General features: G+C 36.5%; 4 protein-coding genes across 4 annotated transcripts; 2 read left to right on the plus strand and 2 right to left on the minus strand.

Annotated features, from left to right (window-relative positions):
* Positions 1–2,500: 2,500 nt before the first annotated feature.
* Positions 2,501–3,310, plus strand: LOC123667313 (protein ANTAGONIST OF LIKE HETEROCHROMATIN PROTEIN 1-like). The gene has a single exon (XM_045601265.1). The coding sequence runs from the start codon at positions 2,501–2,503 to the stop codon at positions 3,263–3,265; it is 765 nt and encodes a 254-aa protein (XP_045457221.1). The 3' UTR covers positions 3,266–3,310.
* Positions 3,311–4,444: 1,134 nt separating this feature from the next.
* Positions 4,445–6,856, minus strand: LOC123666772. Its single transcript, XM_045600826.1, has 2 exons — positions 6,488–6,856; positions 4,445–5,176 (listed from the first exon to the last, which is right to left on the minus strand). Exons 1-2 carry the CDS (start codon positions 6,657–6,659, stop codon positions 4,500–4,502), a joined length of 849 nt encoding a protein of 282 aa, XP_045456782.1. The 5' UTR covers positions 6,660–6,856; the 3' UTR covers positions 4,445–4,499.
* Positions 6,857–7,448: 592 nt separating this feature from the next.
* LOC123667315 lies at positions 7,449–9,975 on the minus strand. Its single transcript, XM_045601266.1, has 4 exons — positions 9,878–9,975; positions 9,652–9,811; positions 9,403–9,478; positions 7,449–8,336 (listed from the first exon to the last, which is right to left on the minus strand). Exons 1-4 carry the CDS (start codon positions 9,973–9,975, stop codon positions 7,543–7,545), a joined length of 1,128 nt encoding a protein of 375 aa, XP_045457222.1. The 3' UTR covers positions 7,449–7,542.
* A 9,774-nt stretch (positions 9,976–19,749) lies between these two features.
* Positions 19,750–20,836, plus strand: LOC123667316 (protein ALP1-like). The gene has a single exon (XM_045601267.1). It carries the CDS (start codon positions 20,234–20,236, stop codon positions 20,834–20,836), a length of 603 nt encoding a protein of 200 aa, XP_045457223.1. The 5' UTR covers positions 19,750–20,233.
* Positions 20,837–21,482: the final 646 nt, after the last annotated feature.

A 21,482-nucleotide genomic window follows, 5' to 3' on the forward strand; every position in this document is an offset into this window, starting at 1 on the left:
CGAGAAAAAAATATAATTTTAACTTAGAGAAAATCTTTTGCATAGGGCATTAAAATAAATGGTGTATTTCATATGATTAAAAAAAAAAGATACATGCTACTTACATTAAACTACAATTTAAACCGCGGATCAGATTTTTACGTTTTTACTACAGTAAAAATTGTAGTTTTATTGTGAATAGTGATCGCGTAAACCTAAGACCAATGATATTAAATAAAACAAGTAGCAGATATGTTATAAGCGCGCGCGCTGTGAAGATTCAAATACGTCCCAATTGGGACGTCTTGTAATTAGTCTGCATTGAGCTCTATCACAAGCGTACCGCATTGTAGGTCTCTGTGTACTTACCAAAAATAAATAAAAAATGCCATCGTTTGTGTTTCGGAAGTGTACCAATTATGACTCTAAAGTAAACAAAATACAAGGGATCTCTTACCACATGTGAATATGCAAAGAAACTTAGAATATTTTAGTATATTTCAATTATTTTTGCAAATTATCTAGTAACTAACGCAAGACGCCATGTTCAGGTGAAGAAAGAGAAAGCGATCTAGTTTTGACGCTAGAGCGATAAGGATGCGTGCGCTGCGACATAGATTAGTTAGTGCAGAATGAAATATTGATGTTAGCTTAAATGCCTACAGTTAAAGTTCAGTTGTTCTTTATGTTTACTTCGTTTTTATAATAACTATCTATTGTATGTAATGGACTAATGTAATCAACATAAAAATAATTTCACTTTGTTCTTTTCTTTACTATTAAAGTATACATTATACTGCTAATTTAGGATTATTATTGTTTTTTCTTTTAATGAATTAGGTTTCCGACTGATCCGGTCAGACTACAAGTTTGGATAGCAATTGTTCGTGACAAAGAAGCGAATCAGGCTGGATACCATCAAAAATCAGCAGAATTTGTAGCAATCACTTCAAAACTACTAACAAATATGTTTCGAAAAAAGGACGAACACTACTCAAAAAAATGATGTTCCATTTATAGAGGTAATACATCATTCTATAAAGTAGTAAGTATGTAGCAGCTGTGGCCTGCATTTTCATTCACGTTTAATTTGTTTGTTCAGCATAGGTACAATCTACTTCAATAATATGTCATTTTTCGAAAGAATTTTCTCTCACCTCCTAACCAGAGTTTCCCTCGATTTCCCTGGGATCATCATCAGATCTTGACTTGGTGACAATGGGACCACCTCGGAAGTATAAACTTTCGACCAAAAAAATAATATCAAAATCGGTTCATAAACAACGAAGATGTCCGCGAACAAACATAAAAAAAGCATATATACGGTCGAACTGAGTAACCTCTTCCTTTTTTGAAGTCGGTTAAAAATGTGTATTTTATTTCTTTTCTTTCATTATTAATTATTTCACTGTTAAAATTTTCAATAAATGTGATTTACTTTTGTAAGATGTTTTATTTCTTATCTATGTACTTTTGAATAGTTTTGAATCAAGTGTCCACTCTACGACTATAAATGTTACTCTATGCACAAGAAACGTTTGAAGTGCAACCATTAAAATTATAGCTATCTCTTTCAATTGCGTTTTATTTCATATCTTTTGGTTTGCTTATCAGTAAAACTTGCAAATGTGTGCAGTTTTGGATTGCTGGGAGGTAATGATTTAAACACAGGAACAGATTTAAAACGTAAATTACTATGAACGTAACTTATCTTTAGTTTAAAATATCATTGCCTAAGACTATATGTTACTACTTACCCAGTTTTGATTTTTCGGTTGAGTTTTTTTCCTTGTAATCAACATAAACGATCTCACAAATGCTTTTCCATGCTTCTTGTTTTATAAATTTGTCTTTATAGGTTTCGTCACTAGTATCCCACAAACAACGGTGTTCCTGAACCGAAGATATAAACAGATCGACGTCAACGTCAGACATTTTAATTTTAAAACTGCTTCTCGGTTGACACGTGTTGTTTGCAAGAGTGTTAGAAACAAACTGCATCCTTGTCAACAAGTATGACGTCATAACGCTGGAATTCACGTCGTGCGTTGCGGCGCCGCACCGCTATAGCGCACTGCCGATTTCAGCGGCGCGGCGCCGCAACGCGCTTATGTGTTTCGGCCCATAAGCAGGTAAAATGGTATAGAAACAGAATAAGTAGGTAATGGGAAAAGGCCTTAGATAGTGACTAGGTTAGCACCAGCTGTGTTTATGGGATTATATTGAGCTAATCTTTTTCTAAGTAGAAATTACCACTGGCATTACGGTGACGGAAAAATATCATGAGGAATTCATAATTATATATAAATACGTAAACTGTATTATTTAATTGACTTTGTTTAACTGTGCCCTGTCTTTCACTCTGCCTCACTTACCCCTAATTATATTATCTTTCAGATTTTTGATCACGGGAAGTAGCTTCAAGTCTCTAGGTTACAGCTATCGCATGGGGTTTAGTACAGTGCGCTCTATCGTACATGAAACCTGCCGAGTCATTTGGAATGCCCTAAGACCTAGTGTTATGCCAAAACCAACAAGGGAAAAATGCACGCGAATCGCGATGGAATTTGATGAAAAATGGAATTTCCCGAACTGCATCGGTGCAATAGATGGTAAACATTTCAGGATAAAAGCACCTCGCAATAGTGGAAGTCTCTACATAAACTATAAAAAGTTTTTCAGTATCGTACTACTAGCGGTTGTGGATGCAAATTATAAATTTGTGATTGCAGATGTAGGATCATATGGACGAAATAGTGATGGAGGTATAATGCAAAACTCAATATTTGGAAAAAAATTGACTTCTAATGCCCTCGATATTCCCCCAAAAAAACGTTTACCGAGGACAGATCTTGAGTTGCCGTATGTTTTTGTAGCAGACGAGGCTTTTCCGTTAACCACAAACATTATGAGACCATTTAGTGGCGATCGATTGACAGATGAAGCAATGAAAATATACAATTATCGTTTGAGTAGAGCCAGGCGTATCGTCGAAAATGCATTTGGTATACTTCAAGAACGTTTCGAATTATGTCAAAAAGGAATTCAGGTTCAACCAAAATATGTTGATAATATCATTTTAGCATGTACTTGCTTACACAATTTCATCATAGGTGGTACAAGCACAGAAAGCCAAAATATAGCAAGTGTAAGCATTAATTTAGAAAACGATAATAATATGAACAATGCATTAGATGGTATGACAGTACGGGAGATGTTTAAAGATTACTTTAGGTCTGATGAGGGCTCTATTCCATGGCAAAACGATATTGTAAATAGACATTAATACTGTGTTAAATCTGAAAATATAATTATAGTGCAAAAATATTTACTTACCTGTTTTATTCATTTCTATTCCAATTCTTTTCCACGCATTGTTCTTCATTTGAGTGTTCATATAATGTTTTGATGACATATTATATAAATAATCATAGTCTTGAACTAAAGTTATTAATTTTTCCTCCATGTTGGAATAAAAAACGTAAAAAACTGGTCTCCGAAAAAATCACGTAGCACAGTCGTCAAAGACGCGGGCGCAAATGGATGGTCAATATTGGTGTGCATTCCCCGTTTCTCTACTCCCGCCGCCGCACCCCGCAGTATATCACTACGAGCGCCGGAGTCCGTGGCATGCCGTTGCCTACCGCAGTATGCCACGGCATCCCGCCACGGGAGCCTGTGGCGCGTGTTGCGATAAAATCCCTTTCAATGCCACGGCATCATTTTAAAGCATAGCAATTTATGTCGTATTTCTGTACCAGTACGGTTGAATGTCCATTAGTAAAAATTAAAATCCCTTGCCTTGCCGTCCCGGTCTGCGTAGGCCTTAACTGTGCTTGTGTATTTACTACGAAAACGAAAACGGAAGATTTCACGTAAAAGACAGTTTTGGGTGCATCCATTACTTTGCGAGAGAAAGACTAAAGGATTATATTATACTTATTTTTTGGATTTAAAAATGTATGAGAAGAGATTCTTTAATTACATGAGAATGTCAACGAATACTTTTAACCTGTTACTGGATACAATAAAACCAAAAATTACTGGAACTGGTAACAACTATCGGAAATGCATTCCAGCAGAAGAAAAATTAGTAATAACAATAAGGTAAGCTTTTTCTTTTTTAAATACAGAATGTTTAAAAAATACGTGATATATTTTAAAGGATGTTTCGGAATGGAGTATTGTGTACAGGAAAAATAAAAATAATGTGATAGGGCCTTTTTTTTACTTAAACTGCTAAACGGATTTTTTTGTAAATTTGAATTATACAAGACTTGATTCTGAATCACCCTAAACCACCACTGTTGCGTTTTTCACAACAACCTGTATAATTCATTGACCAAGGTTTTGCCACTTTAAAAAATTTATGAACTATTGTTCAGTAGTATTCTACTTTACGACTTTGAAAAGGAGAGGAAAAGGGCTTGCTTATAACATGTTTTTAAATATTAAAAAACTGAAGTAGATAATCAAATTATTTGTATTTTCATAACTTAAAAAATGGCAATTGTGAACAATTAATCATTCAAATTGGGAAATAGGTCTATCATTTCTGAATTTTGAGAAATATCAGAATAATGAGTATGAGTATCGCTGTAATTTGAATCATCTGATATCCTGTTGGTAGTAGAATAACCTGAATAACTCGGTCGATGCGGGTCATATTCTTGGTCGTTAAGAGTATTGAAATTACTTGAATAGTTTATGCGCGCTGTTGTAGGTGTACAGTTCGGTTGGTATTTTTCTATAATTTCCATGATTTCCATTTTCGCTTTGGTCTTCATTGCAGCAGGGATTGTTTGAAATCTTTCGAGGAGGGATAAAAGAAACAGTCTGTCACAATTTGAATCATTCTGTGTAGTCGCTATGGTCTTATGCAGAACTGAAATTAGAGGGTCTGTATCGGATTCTTCGTTTGGTATTTTTTTCTTCCTTTTTGTTCTAAGCGACTTTGATGCAGACTGTTGAGTCTCAAGATCAGAAGATCTTGCACTTTCATTTTCTTGACTTGCCTCTTCGAGACTATTTTCTGTTGCGTTTGTGTCCAGTACTGATTTCAAAAACAGTAATTGGTTGAAATAGGTGTATTGTGATTTACGTTTTGCAGCAGAACCACTTTTGACATCTTTAAGACGGCGCAGCTCTCTTGTGAAACAGTCTCTAAGGTTTTTCCATCTTTTTTGGAGAGTAATGCCTGTAAATCAATAAATAAATGTAGTACATATTACAAAACTAATATTATGTTTATTAATGTGAATTTTATTTTCAGGTATTTGGCTACTGGGTGTTCTTTATCTCATATAAGTCATGAATACCGTATAGGGCTTCCTACAGTATCGGAAATAGTATTTGATGTTTGTGAAGCAATATGGGAGATATTAAAACCAATTGTGATGCCACAATTGACCAGAGATAAGTGGATTCAAACGGCTGAAGGTTTTCAAAAATACGCCCAATTTCCTAATTGCATCGGAGCCATCGACGGCAAGCACATTAGAGTTATCAAACCACAACATTCGGGATCTCTTTATTACAATTACAAGAATTATTTTTCAATCGTGTTACTTGCAATATGTGATGTAAATTATAAATTTCTTTACGTAGATATTGGAGCATACGGCAAATGCAGTGATTCGTCAATTTACAAAGACTCTGTATTTTATCATAGGCTTTTAAATAATGATCTCGATATTCCGAGCAATAACCCCATCAAAGAAAATGGCCAATCAATGCCGTTCGTTTTAGTGGGTGATGAGGCGTTTTCACTATCGGAACATATGATGCGACCGTATGCTGGGAGAAACTTGAATAATGTAAAGACTAATTTTAATTATCGACTATCCCGTGCCCGCCGCTATATTGAATGTACATTTGGAATATTAGCCAATAAATGGCATATTCTTCACCGACCCCTAAACGTCAAGAAAGAATTTGCAGTTGTGATTATAAAAGCTCTATGTGTGCTTCATAATTTTGTGCGAGAAAGAGACGGATATGATTTCAAGGACACGTTAACTGTACCAGAGGCTTTATTAGAAATACCTGCATGTTTACCTAATAGAGCAAATAGAACATCAACCGAATATCGAGATATATTCGCAAACTACTTCAGTACCGATGGTCGCTTGCCCTGGCACAATTTGTAAATATATGGGTGCTCGCCGCGAGCCGCCATTGCGCGCCGTAAACAAAATGGCGTCGAACGCACATGCGGTATGAGTAATCTTTTTAAAAAGTTATTCCAATCATTACGAAAACCTGGGAAATTTTAGCAAATAATTGTCAAAACTCATGTGCAAAGCGAAAAATAGTAGAAATAAAATAGTTATACTTTTGACAATTACCTATTTGCTAAAATTTCTTAGATTTTGAATGAACGGAACAACTTTAAAAAAAAATCACTCATGTCACATATACGTGTCGAATGCTACTACAGCACCTGCTGCGTTTATTGTAGTTTATCGCATTATTAATTTACTTAGGCATAATAAAATAAAATACTAACCAAGTTCTGCCTTTTCTTTATCTTCCATGGATTCACCGCCAAATATATCGACCACTTCAAGCCACAACTGCCGCTTAACATCTTTATTGGAGTAATCATTTGATGCTAAATCCCATAAACCTCTTCTATTTTCAACTTCAATTATGAACCTTTCCGTGTCGAAATTGGCCATTGTAAAATAATCACTCTGTAGCTAGCTACACGTCTGGTCGCCGCGGCCGATGCGGTAGCACTGATGAATTTTAATACAGAAGTGATGTTCTCGACGGCCACGATTGGTCGCTGGTCGCGTGGCATCAAATTGGACGCCGCGGCCAACGGTGGCCGCTGGTCGCTGGCCGCTAAGTGCGTAGGGGCTATAGCGATTGCCATATAAAGTCCAGAATTCACTGGCCGCCGCGGCCAGGTCGCGGCGACCATGGTCGCCAGTGCGTAGGAGGCCTTAGGCATCTTTTCCATTACACGGTTGTTCAAACGTACGGTGTGTAAGCCGTACGGTTGAAAAAACGTGCTAGCTTGTACATGATACGGCAAAATCACCGCGCGAGACATCGGTAAGTACTGGCTAGTAGCGCTTTTTACTCGGGCTGTGTAGGACGTGCTGCGTCATGAATTTTCTTACGAAAAAAAAGATTATAGTTGCTTATTACATATATAGGAAAAAGAAAATAGAAAAAAAAGGGAAGTAAGGTTTTGGATACATCCGATTTTAGAAAAAAGGGAGGAATATGGCGCGTTTCATACACTTGTCAAGAATCAATTGAGAGAAGATGAAGACAAGTTTTACAATTATTTTAGAATGCAGAAAACTACATTCGACAACTTGCTCCAAAAATTATCCCAGGAACTAAAACATCAAGATACTTTTATGCGAGAGAGTATATCGCCCGCAGAAAGATTGGCTGTAACTCTGAGGTAAGTAGGTACAAAATTAAATGACATATTTTAGTTTAAAATTGTTTATTGCACACAAACAAAATTATTACATGTAATTGAATTTTAATAATTATTAATTTAAGAACAAGTAAATCAAAAAATACACTACGCTGAAAATGCTACTCAAGTGCGGTACTAAAATCGAATTCGTCTTCAATAGAAACTTGAGAATCTGCCGAGATACTTTCCGCATTTACACTATGTACAGATAATTGTGATTCGGGTCGGTAGTGGATTGGCTCTAAACCAGAACCGTGTCCAAAATCATGAGAAGACGTCTGTGGACGACTTATTCCATAGCTCGATCTAGCAGCTGTAGAATATCCATATGTTGACGATTGCGCATTTGAGGATGCTGTACCACTTAAATATCCTTGATGGCCTTGATCCCATTGGTTTCTTGATGTAGGTATATACTGAGTACACTGTCTTTGTTGAATATTTTTAATTATTGAAATTACTTGAAACTGAAAGTCTATCATATTTTCATCACTGAACTTGTCAACTGTATCAGCGATTCCCATAAAAAAGTTCATACTACGGCTTTTCTTTTTCTCATCTCGTTCTGCTGAATCCATAAACTTCATAAACCTAATGTCAACTTCACTTAGTTCATTTTTTCTTTTTTTTTTAGCCCTTTGCGTCTCACTCCGTTCAGTGTATCCCGAGCTTGATTGATTCGGGACTGCACTATCAAAATTTTCATTACTGAGGCTAGAATCATGAACATGTTCAGTCATGTTAGAATCGGTCTTGCGATGCTCAACATTTTTTTTTAGGAACATCATTTCATCATAGAACATATATTTTCTTATTTTTTTTGCTGAAGAACCAGACTTACATTCATTAATTTTTTTGTCATATTTTATCCAGCTATCTTTCATATTGGTCCACTTCTTCATCACCATTTGCCCTGAAAATAAATAAATAATAATTATTAAATTCAAAATTTATGAAAACCCCCGACCTAAACTGAATCGACCCCGACCTAAAATGGGGTTTTAGTATTTGAACCTGAACCGTTTTGTTTTATATTTCAGGTATCTAGCAACAGGAGATACCTTTACTGACCTATACTACAGCTATAGAATTGGAATAAAAACCATAAGTTGCATCGTACGTGAAGTATGCCACTACATTTGGTTAGAACTGTATAAAGAATATATGAAAATGCCATCTAAAGAAGACTGGCTACACATTGCAAGCAAATTTCAAGAATCTTCCAACTTCCCGCTGTGCTTAGGAGCGGTCGATGGAAAACACATCAGACTTATTAAGCCAATTGATAGTGGCTCGATGTTTTTAAATTACAAACATTTTTTTTTCTATAGTTTTGATGGCAGTAGTAGATAGCGATTACAACTTTATATTTGTTGACGTTGGCGCCTACGGAAAGGAGTGTGATTCCAGTGTGTTTAAAGAGACCCCATTTTGGAAAAATTTAACAAACAACGGATTAAATCTACCCGATGCAACACGTTTGCCTGGAATTGACTACGATTTGCCATATGTGTTCGTTGCGGACGAAGCCTTTGCTTTGCATTATCACTTGCTTCGTCCATTTGGTGGTCATCAGCTTGATCAATTAAAACGTACATTTAACTACAGACTCACAAGAGCGCGAAGATTTGTTGAATGTGCGTTTGGCATTTTATCCTATAAATGGCGAATTTTTCACCGGCCAATGAATGTGTCCATCGATTTGGCAGTTGATATTGTGAAAACATGTTGTGTTTTGCAAAATTTTATACATAAGCAGGAAAACTTTCAGTTTCACAATGCGAGTGAAAATGAGTCCACCCTTGATTCAGAATCGGAACTAATCCAGTTACCTATCACGAATGCAGTTCGCGGAAGTTTGGCGGCTAATGAAGTTCGCAACAGATTTGCACAATATTTTGTATCTAACGAAGGTCGCCTCTCCTATCAAAACAACTATGCATAAGTAAAAAGTTAATAATTAAATATCTGTAACTTACCAAACTTGTTTTTCTCATCACCACTTAAATCTTCAAATGTGGGCTGGAAATGAATAAATATTTCTTTCCAGGAATCCTATTTAAGCCGCTTATTTTTATAATCGTCGATGGTCTTATCCCATATTACAGGCCTTTCTTGAATCAACGTAATTAATAATTCTTGATTTATGTTCATTTTATAATAAAATCGCGAAACAGCGTATATAAGCGGTCACGAATCCGTGCGTACGTCCGGCACCGTCGACACACCCCGATAGACTGCCATACAACACTGGTGAAAATCACGCCGTGCGTAGACGCAGCGCGCCGAGGGGCAGTCACGGCGCACGCGGCCGCGGCGCCGTGCCTTGGCGCCACCGTGCATGTCGACAAGCTCATATAGTGATCCATACCACACTGACGACCGTGCCTACACGCGGCGAATTAACCGTAGATTTTCACGGCGAGAAACCGTGTAATGGAAAAGAGGCCTTACAGCTTCTGGTTTCTCAACGAAATATCAGGATGTCTTTTTTTGAAGAAACGAAACCATTCAAAACTGGACGATTGATCTCTTTTCCATGAGCTTGTCATTTTGATGCCATTACGCATTGCCATTTCATAAGACACCTTTACTTTGACGATTAAACCGTAGAACATTAGTGCACAGTCCTTGTAGTATTTTAATAATATTTGTTCATGATCTTCAGTAAACACTTTATAATTATCGTACCTAGGTACTCTTTTCTTTTTCACGTAACGGGTGGTGTAGGGTATGGAATTTTACAGGTTTTTGCAGTCGTCTTAATGGATTTACCATTTTGTACCATTTGTTAAGCTGTTATTTCAATGAAATCTTCTATGTACGGACTGTCTTCGCACGGATCTTAAAAACAGTTAATCAAAGCTGCAGCAAATCTAAAATCTTTAACCCTTAACCATGTCATTCATGACACTACCACTGACAAATGGAATTTCCCAGGATCTGTAGGAGCGATTGATGGAAAACATATAAATATTTTTGCTCCTGATGACTCTTCAGATTACTACAACTACAAAGGAGGAGTGTTTCATCAATCTAGCTTGGGAAAGGCTTTGGAAAGAAATACTTTTAATTTACCAGAGAAATCAGTCATTGTAGGAGACGCTGCTTTTCCACTAAAAACTTATATTTTGAAGCCATATGGCACGACACCAACGCATACAGAAAAAATATTCAACTATCGTTTGTCTAGAGCCAGACGAATAGTTGAAAATACCTTTGGGATTTTAGTTACAAGATTCCGGGTTTTTCTGAACAATATAGACATGACACCAGATAAAATTGACACGATTACATTGGCTGCTTGTTCATTACACAATTGGCTTCGAAAAACGTCCGATATGTATATTACCCAACGATGTGTTGATTTTGAAGACACAACAATGTGTGTTGTACAAGGATCATGGAGAGATCAATTGCGCATAGCTATGGAAAGTTTACCAGCAACTCGAAGTAATCACGCCTTTCGACAAGCGGTGGCAATTAGAAACGCTTATGCACAACTTTTCGAAACAACAGAGGCATTGCCATGGCAAGATCATATGATTATCATATAACTTAATAGATAGGTATTAGGTACTTACCACCAAGTCGGATTCAACAGTTTCACGATAATCGTCCGTGTCTGCCATAAATGAATTCATTTCCATAAACCATGACATGGGTGGTTTATAAACGTCTGCTGCACCAGCTCCGGACCGCTTCGAATTGTTGATTTTTCTTACTTCGGCATGATACACAGATTTATTTATTTATTTATTTAAACTTTATTACACAACTCCAAAAAAAAAAAACAACATAACAACACATCAAGATAACAGTTGCGCAATAGGCGGACTTAAGGCCGTACAGCCTTATCTATCAGTCAACCTTAAGGCGTAAAAAATAGTAAAAGTAAGTGTTGAGGTAGGACTATAAAACAATACAAGCAAAATAAACATACGCATATAAATACATAAATATACATATACATATATACATACTACAAACAAAATATATAAAAAAAGAGAAAAAAAAATACGTTCAAACAAAAGTAAACACACGAAGAAATGTCATGACATGAAGTTATATTTAGTGTAAGCCTAAGATGAGGAGAGTAAAAAGATAAATAAGGAGGGGCTATTGACAGAGTTTTTTTAGGTACCACTTTTTAACCTGGGTTTTAAAAGAAAGTTGAGAAGGAGAGTTCCTGATGTTGACCGGTAACTCATTCCACAGTCTGATGGCATTAACTGTTAACACATATAATGCCTTGTCAGCCACACATGGCTGACATTTTCCAAACCAATTGGGCCGTGTCAGCCATATGTGGCTGACGGAATATGCTTGTTTTGAAAGCACGATTTTTCGTCGTCAGCCACGTTTTTTATGTTAAACTATATGTAGTATGGTTGACAAGGCCTAGTAAATTATAACTGTAATGATGGCATTGACACTTTTACTTACATTTTGAGAAATATCAAGTTTGTAAGTGGAAGTTTCGAAAACAAAAGAGTGATTACAAAAATAGTTGGTTTTTGCAAATAAAATTTATAGGTAAATGTTTTAATTGCTTTTATTTATATTTAAGTTGGCATTGGCAAAATAATAAATCAATTCTACATCAATCATCATGTTCAAACACGTTTAAACTCAAACATATCTATGGTTTATATTGAAACAGCTGATACAATAGTGTGGCTCATTCGGGCAGTCTTCGCAGTATGTTACCACTCTTTTGGTTTTATTTCGAGCATGAACTCTTCCAAATTGGGCACAGTTTTCTTTATAACACCTAACACAATATTTACGACAGGCAGAGGCCAATCCTTGCCTTTTCTTCAATTCATGCTTTACTCGCCTAGGTCTAGAGGAGGCACTAGTTTCCGGGACTCCTGTATGCACGAGGTAGTCAACCAACGCGGTTCTAAACTGGACGACAGAGAGCTTCTTCTTGGTTGTTAATTTATATAAAATATATGAATTTACAATCGCTGTATTCAATAATAACTCCATCGCCAATCTTTTGGGCCATTTCGTTGTCTTCCGAAGAGGGGTTGTGTAAGAGGACATTTGGTCTGACAGATCAACCGCTGATTTTGCATGATTATAATCTACCACAATCTTCGGTTTAATTTTTTCTTTTCCTTTTTTAGTTATTCTTCTGAAACTTACGGAGTGCTTAGTAGACAGCAGCAGTACATCCCGCTTGTCTTTCCATTTCATAATTGTTATTCCGTCGTCATTTTCTTGAGCTGAGAATTCTCCTGTCTTCAGTTTTGTTTGGACAACTGTTTGAGGTAAACCTCGTCTGTTTTTTCTAAGTGTGCCTATGAGATGAGTTTGTCCCGCTAGTAGTTTTCGTGCCAGATCCAAACTGGTATACCAATTATCTGTGCAAACCGTATGTCCTTTATTTAGATAATCGTCACACAAGGCAAGGACAACATTAGTCGGAGTAGTATTGACATTTTCATAATTTTTGCCAGCATAAACTTGCACTTTTACAGTGTATCCTGGGTTTGAGCACAGCTTAAAAAGTTTTATCCCATATTTGTGTCGCTTATTTTTATTGTATTGCCTAAAAATAACACGGCCACGAAATGGGATTAGACTTTCGTCAACACACATTTCTTGATTAGGTGTATAATGACATTTAAAATTAGCATTTAGCATATCTAATAAGTGTCTAACTTTAAACAATCGGTCCTCCTTATTGTGATTTATTTCATTATTGGCAAAGTGCAACATCCTCAAAATGAGTTCAAATCGATTTCGGCTCATAATGGACTTGACAAATTTCTGTTCAAAACATTTGTTAGTGCTCCAGTACAAAGATAGTTGAGGTAGTTTCACTATCCCCATCCAAATTAAAATGCCAAAGAACCGTTTAATTTCATGGCAATTTGTTGGCATCCATTTCTGCATTCGGTATGATTTTGTTGCACTTTTGTTCAAGGTTTGTAAAGCAAAGCGATTTGTTTCTTCGGCTATGTACTCGAATATACTGTCAGGTACTAGCAATGAATAAAATTCTGCTGGTTTAGCTGAACTCATGCTGGATCGCAATGAAAATGGCTTAAGCCCAGGACATTCAGTATATGGAATAATACTTGGTTGCTTACCCAACGGATTGAACCATACTTCAGTATTTCGTGAGGTTGGTAACACGGGAATCTGATCATCTTCACTGTCGGATAAAATCTGGCGTCGATGATGATTTTTGGTCCGTGCGATTGATACTGTATCATCGAGATCAACGTCAAATACTTGTGTAGCATCACTATTTGATAATGTGTTACATTCTTGATTATACACTGTTAAATCTAATTGCGATAGTTCGTAGTCCAAATCATCATAAAAATCTTCCATTTTTTGTTGAAAATCACAAATCAGTAACTAATAACTTGCTAAATCACTAACTGAACAACTATTTACTGCAGTCTCCTTCGATGCACAGCGACAAATGACGCGCGGGGGGCAAACACAGGCTGCTAAACAATCAAAATGGCGCCGGCGGCGGCGAGCGACGCGTTTGTTTCGCGCGCTTTTGAAATCATATGGCTGACAAAATGGCTGACGCGGCCCCATTGAGAATTTTATTACAGTGGCGCCGCGTCAGCCATATATGGCAGCCACCATTATTTATTTATTTATTTCACTATTACATTATGTAAAATGTAACGAAAATAGTGAATTAAGACATTCCTCACATTCCATGACCGTATTTTACAAAAAAAAAAATACAGTTAGTTCATTTGTTAGTACGGCATTATATGTGTTAAAGAATTAGACACAAAACCAGATTTATGAGAAGGTATGCATAGAGTAAGGTTAAGAGAAGAACGAAGATCCCTAGAATGAGTGTTAGAGAGAAAATTAAATTCAGATTTTAAATAAGAAGGAGCAAAAGGGTCTTAGGTTCTTCACAGATCTTAGGTTTTTAATTTTAGTTTTAATTATTTTCATTGTTAAACTTGAATCATTCATGTCCTTTAATAAAGCCTCATAAGCATTATTACGTGCAATATTATTTTTATATAAATGAGAATGTGTGTTCCACAGACATTCGTAACTTCCATAATGTGACACAAAAAGCAAAGTTTTTTCTTCTCCCCAACGCGACATATTGCGGGTTTAATTTTAATTAATTACATCAATTTTATTAATTGCATAAACAGTCGTCCGCCGCAGATCGAGACAAAATGGATAATAGCATGCTAATAAGCAAATATGTTCAGACGTGCTCGGAGCACGCCCCCCACCTACCCGCGCCTCAGTTAGCATGCTCGAAAATCAAACGTCGTTTGATTTTTGAGCACGCTCTAAATAAGCATGCTCATTACATTACACACGTGCTACTAATGAGCACTTGCTCAATAAAAGCATGCTTTCGTGCTAGTAATGAGCACGTCTGTCCGTACCTTAACTGTACCTTCACTATATTGTCAACACTTGTGGGTCTGTATCCCTTTATTTCGTCGCGATCCTTCGACGGATTTGAACGTTTTAAACGGTAATTGACGCTCCAGGATCTAACGCACACGGCAAGCACAGTATTTTAGAAAAACTCTCGAAAAAAACCACAAAAACGAATTTTTAACACGGAGCGATACTAAAACGATGTTGCTCGGTTGACGGCTGTCACCGAAGTCCCTATCTTCGACCCGACTTCAATCACCGAAGTCTTATGAACAGTAGAATGTTTAACCTCGCGGAAAACTCCAGAGGGCTTGGTCAGTTCTGGATACCGAGACAATAATTTATGAAACTTTGTTGTATCTGATATCGCTTTGATACTTGTCTGGTTGCAAGTCTTTATGGTCCCAGGTGTAACTAATGTTGTCACGCTGTCTGCCAGCAGGCCTAGCATGCGCGCGACGACAAAATTTTGTCTACCTCTTTTCTCGTATTATCTCTCTATGTCTACAGTAGCTAACATGCGTGCACGCGATACTCTTCTCATTACGTCAATAGAAGAGATAATCATTAAATTTTAGTGATCTGTGGTATTTATCTCTACGGGAGCTAACATGACATCGTAATTTTGTCGAATTTCGACGTGATTTCTCGTTTTCAATATTATCGACGAGAAAGACGATAAATAAAAAATAAATAAAACCGGGTGCCCATTTTTTGTATACCATGGCGTTTCCGTATTATAATTATATAATTTCGGTATACGAAGAGCGGGAAGCACGAAAAGTCGAGCGCAGACGCATAAGGGACATTTGTGATCCGTTTGATTTAAGCGATGGAGAATTGCAATCGCTTTGGCGGATCTCAAAACCAATGGCTTTTTATTTAATAAAAAAAGTCGCCGTTGATTTGGAGCCTCAGCTAAAAAACAACAGCCTGCCCGTTCATTTGAAAGTAAAACTCGATTCACACATATCAGTGAGCCCACAGTTCCGGTACAGTAACGTTACAGTTCCGTATCCGTGCTACAGTGGTGCGTCAGTGCTTCAATTCACACATATCAGGCACAGTACAGTTCTCTGCTGGTCTTCGTGCACGACGTTCCCTTCAGACTAGCTTTGACGTCGATTGTTTTGATGGCACTCTTCAATAACACAGAATTAGCTATGATAGCCATTACTTTAGACGAAGAAGAAGAAGAGAATCGAGGAAAAAAAATAAAATGGGTACATGAAGCATGAAAGTTAAGAGAATCTGAAGGAGAATTCGTGACATTATAAAAAGAATTAATTAAAGACGAAAGAAAGTATTTTGAATATTTTAAAATATCGGAAAGCTGTTTTAATATTCTCCTTCAGAAGCTAGGAAATAAATTAAGATAAGATACTCGTTGGAGGAAGGCTATATCTCCTAGAGAGCGGCTAGCAATTTGTCTAAGGTAGGTAAACCAGATTTTATTAACTTTATTTTTACCTTTTTGGAGGTAGGAACAGTCGACAACATATCAGTGAACACATTTTTTGCAGTGCAGATGTATCCATCCACTGACAGGTATGTTAAGGATAACTTTTTAATTAAAATTCTGAAAATATGTATTTAAATCAGTTTTATTACTTCGTATGTGGCACATAAACACATTATACTTTTAAAACTTTGTTAAGTTCTAGAGCATTATCATTCGTTAACTGTATAGTTCATAACAAATTGCTGCACATCACTATGTTGAAGGTATGATTTTGTGGGATCTACTATATTAGCCAATCCAATAGAGTCAACAATAGATTGCGATGTTAGATTTGTATTTGTTGGTTCAGTTGCAATATCTCTTGGATATAATGGTACATTTTGCTCTGTCGTCATCTTCATCTCATATTTTTGCACAGTAGTAAATATTTCAGTCTTAGCCAAATTTAAGTAATATTGATTCAAATTCTTTAGTGTGGGTGCAATACCATTTAAAAAAGCATCAACTGGGTGCTCGACGCGTTCAGCTTTTTCTTGATTTTTTTGAAGAACATATTCCATTAATGAAGATGCTGAGGATGGTTTTGGTGTGCATTTTGTCGAACCTTTCCTCTTTCTTAACCCTAGATCACTAAACATATTTCGTTGTTACTTTGTCACTAAACATTCGACTGACAGACTAACAAATAAAACTACAAATATTTGTTTTATTTATTATATTTATAAAAAAAAAACAATATGCCACAGATGAGTTATTACTATACTATTAAGTTTTAACAAATAAACATATATTTTACCTAGTTCTTACAGTCATTACAGGTCGGAACCGTGTGCTCCCCGCAAATGGCTTTCTTACACAGGTAGCACAAGTATTTGGTCATCCTGCGTTTATGATATGGGCAAAATACACAAAATTTTCGCTTGTTTGTTTCTTCTTGAGTTGAACTGGATGCAGCTTCATCAATTTTTAAGATATCTTTTATGGTTGCTTTTATATCCCTTCTTAAAGTTGGTGTAAAATAGCGTTCGTGCAGCCAAGGTTCAGTAAGGCCTTCAGCAAGTCGTTGGATGAGAGCTCTACGCTTCAAGGGCTTTTGACCTAGTCTGACCATATTAGACACATAAATGACATATATGTTGACCATGGTCAAATTTAAAATGTTATAAAATATTGCTTGAGGCCACTGATTAGTCTTACGACTAGCACATATACCCGAACACATTTGGTCGATGGCATCGACGGCGCCTTTGGTACTATTATAGAAATGAATTATTTCTGGTTTGCTTGTCGTGTCGCATTAATATTGGGTTGATCGTGAGCAGTGGACAGAAGATATACCATCTTGTTAGACTTAGGTTTGAATGACACTAGAGTTTTCTCAGCATCAAAAGCAAACATAGATGTGCCAACATGTCTATCTTTTGAGTTTTTCATTTCTGATGGAATCTCTTTCTTATTACTGCGAATAGTACCAACAATAGTCAACTTATAGGGATCACCCAGCAGTTCTGAAGCTAAAGGAACAGAAGTAAACCAATTATCCATGGTAATGTTTCTATTACTTCCATACAAAGGTTCACACAAATGCTTCACAAAGTACATTCCAAGAGACAAATTTCCTGTGTCAGTGCCTTTACCAAGATAAGGTGTAGCATTATAGGCATACCTGGAGTTAGAGTCTGCTACCATTACAATTTTTATACCATACTTATTGGGCTTGTTTGGTATGTACATACGAAAAGGGCAACGACCTCTAAACCCGACCAATTGCTCGTCGATTGTAACATAAGAGCTTGGTTTATACCACTTCTTGCAGTTGGCAATAAAATCTTCCCAAATTTTTCGTATAGGGGCAAATCTGTCTAATGCTTTTCTCTCTTGTCGTGTAGTTTTATCATCAAAACGATAGCATCTTAATAAAAAGTCGAATCTCTCTGCACTCATGCATGCCTTGAATACAGTGCCGCTTTTTTGGGGATCGAACAAAACTCTAGTTGGTATGATTACTTTTCATAGCTGCTGCTTGAATTAAAAGTCCCAATAAAGCCTTAATTTCGTTAGGTGATGTATAAGATATTGTGTAACTATCTATCTTGTACTTCTTCCTTTTCAAGTCGATTTCGACATTAGTATAAAGAACAATTTCGTTTACCATATCTTTGGGAAAAAACAAATGAAACAGAGGTAACGGATCAACTAAATTTCGCGCTTCACCTACAGGTCCTGGTATGAAATGGACGATATTACGGCTTGATGTACGACAGCTTGAACTACGCGGCTTGGTTGCCCATTTATGTTTATTTTTTCCATACATATAAATCTTACTTGACTGAAGAATCACATCTTGATTTAGAGCTTGAGATCGAGGAGATTGTTCTGGTGGGGTAATATCATCATCAGAATCTATTATCCTTCTTCTAGTGCGATTTTTTCTACTGACGATAAGGTCTTGGTCGGAATCATCCGATTCTTGTTCGCTTTGATCAGCGTTGATCACAAAATCATTCTCTAAATTGTCTTCAGTTTCAGAATCTGAACTATGAAAATTACTTACGTCTTGAGGTACTTCCTCTTCATCCTCACTATCGCATTTCTCAAGAATACTCAATTTTTTATCATGATCTTTTTCTATATTCATCTAAAACAGAAAAACAAATACATTTAAAAACACAATTCTACAATTAATACACACATACCTAATAAGAAACCTTCATATTATTTACAAAAACGGTAGTAGGTATACTAACAACAAATAATATTGTATTACATTTACATTTTTATTTTTTACATTTGTATTTTTTCATTGTTTACATTTTTATTTTTGTATTTTTGCTCACTCTTGGTGTACAATAAAGAGTTTTTATTATTATTATTACATTATTTTATAGAAGCATTACTAAACAATAAAAATAAAAAAGTAAAAACGCACCTTGGATTTTTATTCACACGTTGTCACTAAACATTCGTCTGTGGGTCGAATAATTCGTAATTTCTCCGGAACTGTTATGCGTGCGTCCGAGTCGCTTACGCATGTGACACTAATTAACCAATCAGGAAGGTACTCAAGCGGGCGGCGCGGTGATGCGTCGGGAACATACCTAAACACCGAATGCGGAGGGGGTCTGTCGACTGTGAGATGAATGATTAGTGATCTAGGGTTAAAGTAGATGTAGTAGATGGAGACGACAGTGATGGTGGTGATGGAGTGGATACATGGCTTGGTGATGGTGTGGGTGTGCGGACGTACAGTGGTGATGCAGTAGACACATGGCTTGGTGATGGTGTGGGAGTGCGGACGCACTGTGGTGATGGAGTGGATAAGTAGTTTGGTGATGGAATGGATGCTTCGTTACTAGCGACAATGGGTATATCAGGTGAAATGGATACGGTATTTCGAGGCTCGTTGGTTTCGGAGTCAGAATTTTCTTTTTCTGGTTCTACACTTTGTATGTCGGTCGTTCATTGAAATATTTTTTCAAAAAATGTAATTGTTCATAGTACTTGTATAATTTAACATTGGTCTTCTTTTGTCCACTTTTAGTTTCCGTTTTCTTCAACGATTTTCGATAGTTGTCTCTTATGTTATTCCACCGTGTTTTGCATGTTGAACCTGCAATGAAAATAATATTATACATAGATTTATTTGTTCCAGGTATCTAACAACAGGGGATTCTCTGAAGACAATTTCATTTAGTTACCGCTTGGGCCACAGCACAGCATATTCTATAGTTATGGAAACATGCAAGATAATAAAGGAAACTCTGATGAGTGAAATGCTACCTTTGCCTACAGAAGATAAATGGAAAATTATTGCCAATGACTTTAAATTGTTGTGGAATTTCCCTAACTGTGTCGGAGCACTGGATGAGAAGCACATAACAATTCAGGCTCCCTCGAACAGTGGATCTCTATATTTTGATTACAAGAAAACATTTTAAATTGTTTTAATGGCCCTTGTGGACGCGAACTATAACTTTATTGCCCTTGATGTTGGGTCTTATGGCAAAAACAGTGATGGTGGCATTTTTGCAAATTCCAACCTAGGAAAAAGACTACAGCAAGGAACTTTAGGTATACCTGGAAATTCTCTGTTGCCAGGAACATCAATAGAAACACCACACGTGATTGTGGGAGATGAAGCATTTCCTCTCAAAACATATTTAATGCGACCTTATCCAGGGCAAAATTTGAATGGGGACAAGCGCATTTTTAATTATCGTTTATCAAGAGCAAGAAGAATTGTTGAAAATACTTTCGATATATTAACACAAAAGTTTAGAATATACAATAGACGGATCAACCAAGCTAACCCAGAAAATGTAGATAATATAGTACTCGCTACTTGTATTTTACATAACTTCATCAAATATTTCAATCCAAATACAACACATGATTATGAGGGTAATCAACCTCATACAAGCAGTTTACTAGAAACTGTGCAACCTCAAAGCGGAAACGCCACAGCGGGCGCATTTCACGTTAGAGAAGTATTCAAAAATTATTTTATATCTGAGGCAGGATCAGTACCCTGGCAAGAAGATAAAATATGATTTGTACTTTGTCTATTAAAATAAAGCAACTTACACTGTATTATTTTATTTTAAAACTAGCGGCCCATTTCGACTTCTCACATGTAACATGTTGTATTTCAAATGCAACAACAATTTAATCTTTTTGCGTCGGATTACTATAAAATCTACTATCTTTTAAAATCGGTCCAGTAGTTTGTAGGTTCAAACACATAGACAAAAATCTAATCTTTCCTCTTTACAATAGCACTGTAGATAAGTAAATTTTGACTTACCGTCTACATTCATTTGTGTTCCTATTTTGTTCCACAAATTGTTTTTGTATTTTGTATCCATATACTTTGCATGAGATAAATCATACAAAATTTCAATCAACACCTCGTCCTCCATTTTGTTTTCGATGCAGCGGCGTCAGTGATCCGTGATAAAATATCGTCGTCGCCGATCACGTCCGTGATGGCCGGTGCCGGCACTGACACTGACGGTACTGAGACGACACTGACACTGACAAGTGTGAATACATCCATAGAGAATGTTTGAAAGAATAATTATTACTGATGCGGTACTGTGCCGGAACTGTGGACTCACTGATATGTGTGAATCGACCTTTAAGTCGGTATACTTCTCAACATTTGTATGTTTAAAGTACCTACATTACTTATTGGAA

Source organism: Melitaea cinxia, chromosome 27 (genome assembly GCF_905220565.1).
Source record: "Melitaea cinxia chromosome 27, ilMelCinx1.1, whole genome shotgun sequence".
Taxonomy (NCBI): domain Eukaryota; kingdom Metazoa; phylum Arthropoda; class Insecta; order Lepidoptera; family Nymphalidae; genus Melitaea; species Melitaea cinxia.

Excerpts from the sequence above, each read along its gene's own strand:
- LOC123667313 (XM_045601265.1), top strand. The coding sequence starts at position 2,501 with ATGCCAAAACCAACAAGGGAAAAATGCACGCGAATCGCGATGGAATTT.
- LOC123666772 (XM_045600826.1), bottom strand. The coding sequence starts at position 6,659 with ATGGCCAATTTCGACACGGAAAGGTTCATAATTGAAGTTGAAAATAGA. Across the intron at positions 5,177-6,487 it reads TAAAGAAAAGGCAGAACTTG|GCATTACTCTCCAAAAAAGA; the intron begins GTTAGTATTTTA and ends ATTGATTTACAG.
- LOC123667315 (XM_045601266.1), bottom strand. The coding sequence starts at position 9,975 with ATGACAAGCTCATGGAAAAGAGATCAATCGTCCAGTTTTGAATGGTTT. Across the intron at positions 9,479-9,651 it reads TTGTATGGCAGTCTATCGGG|GATTCCTGGAAAGAAATATT; the intron begins GTGTGTCGACGG and ends CGGCTTAAATAG. Across the intron at positions 8,337-9,402 it reads TGATGAGAAAAACAAGTTTG|GGCAAATGGTGATGAAGAAG; the intron begins GTAAGTTACAGA and ends ATTTATTTTCAG.
- LOC123667316 (XM_045601267.1), top strand. The coding sequence starts at position 20,234 with ATGGCCCTTGTGGACGCGAACTATAACTTTATTGCCCTTGATGTTGGG.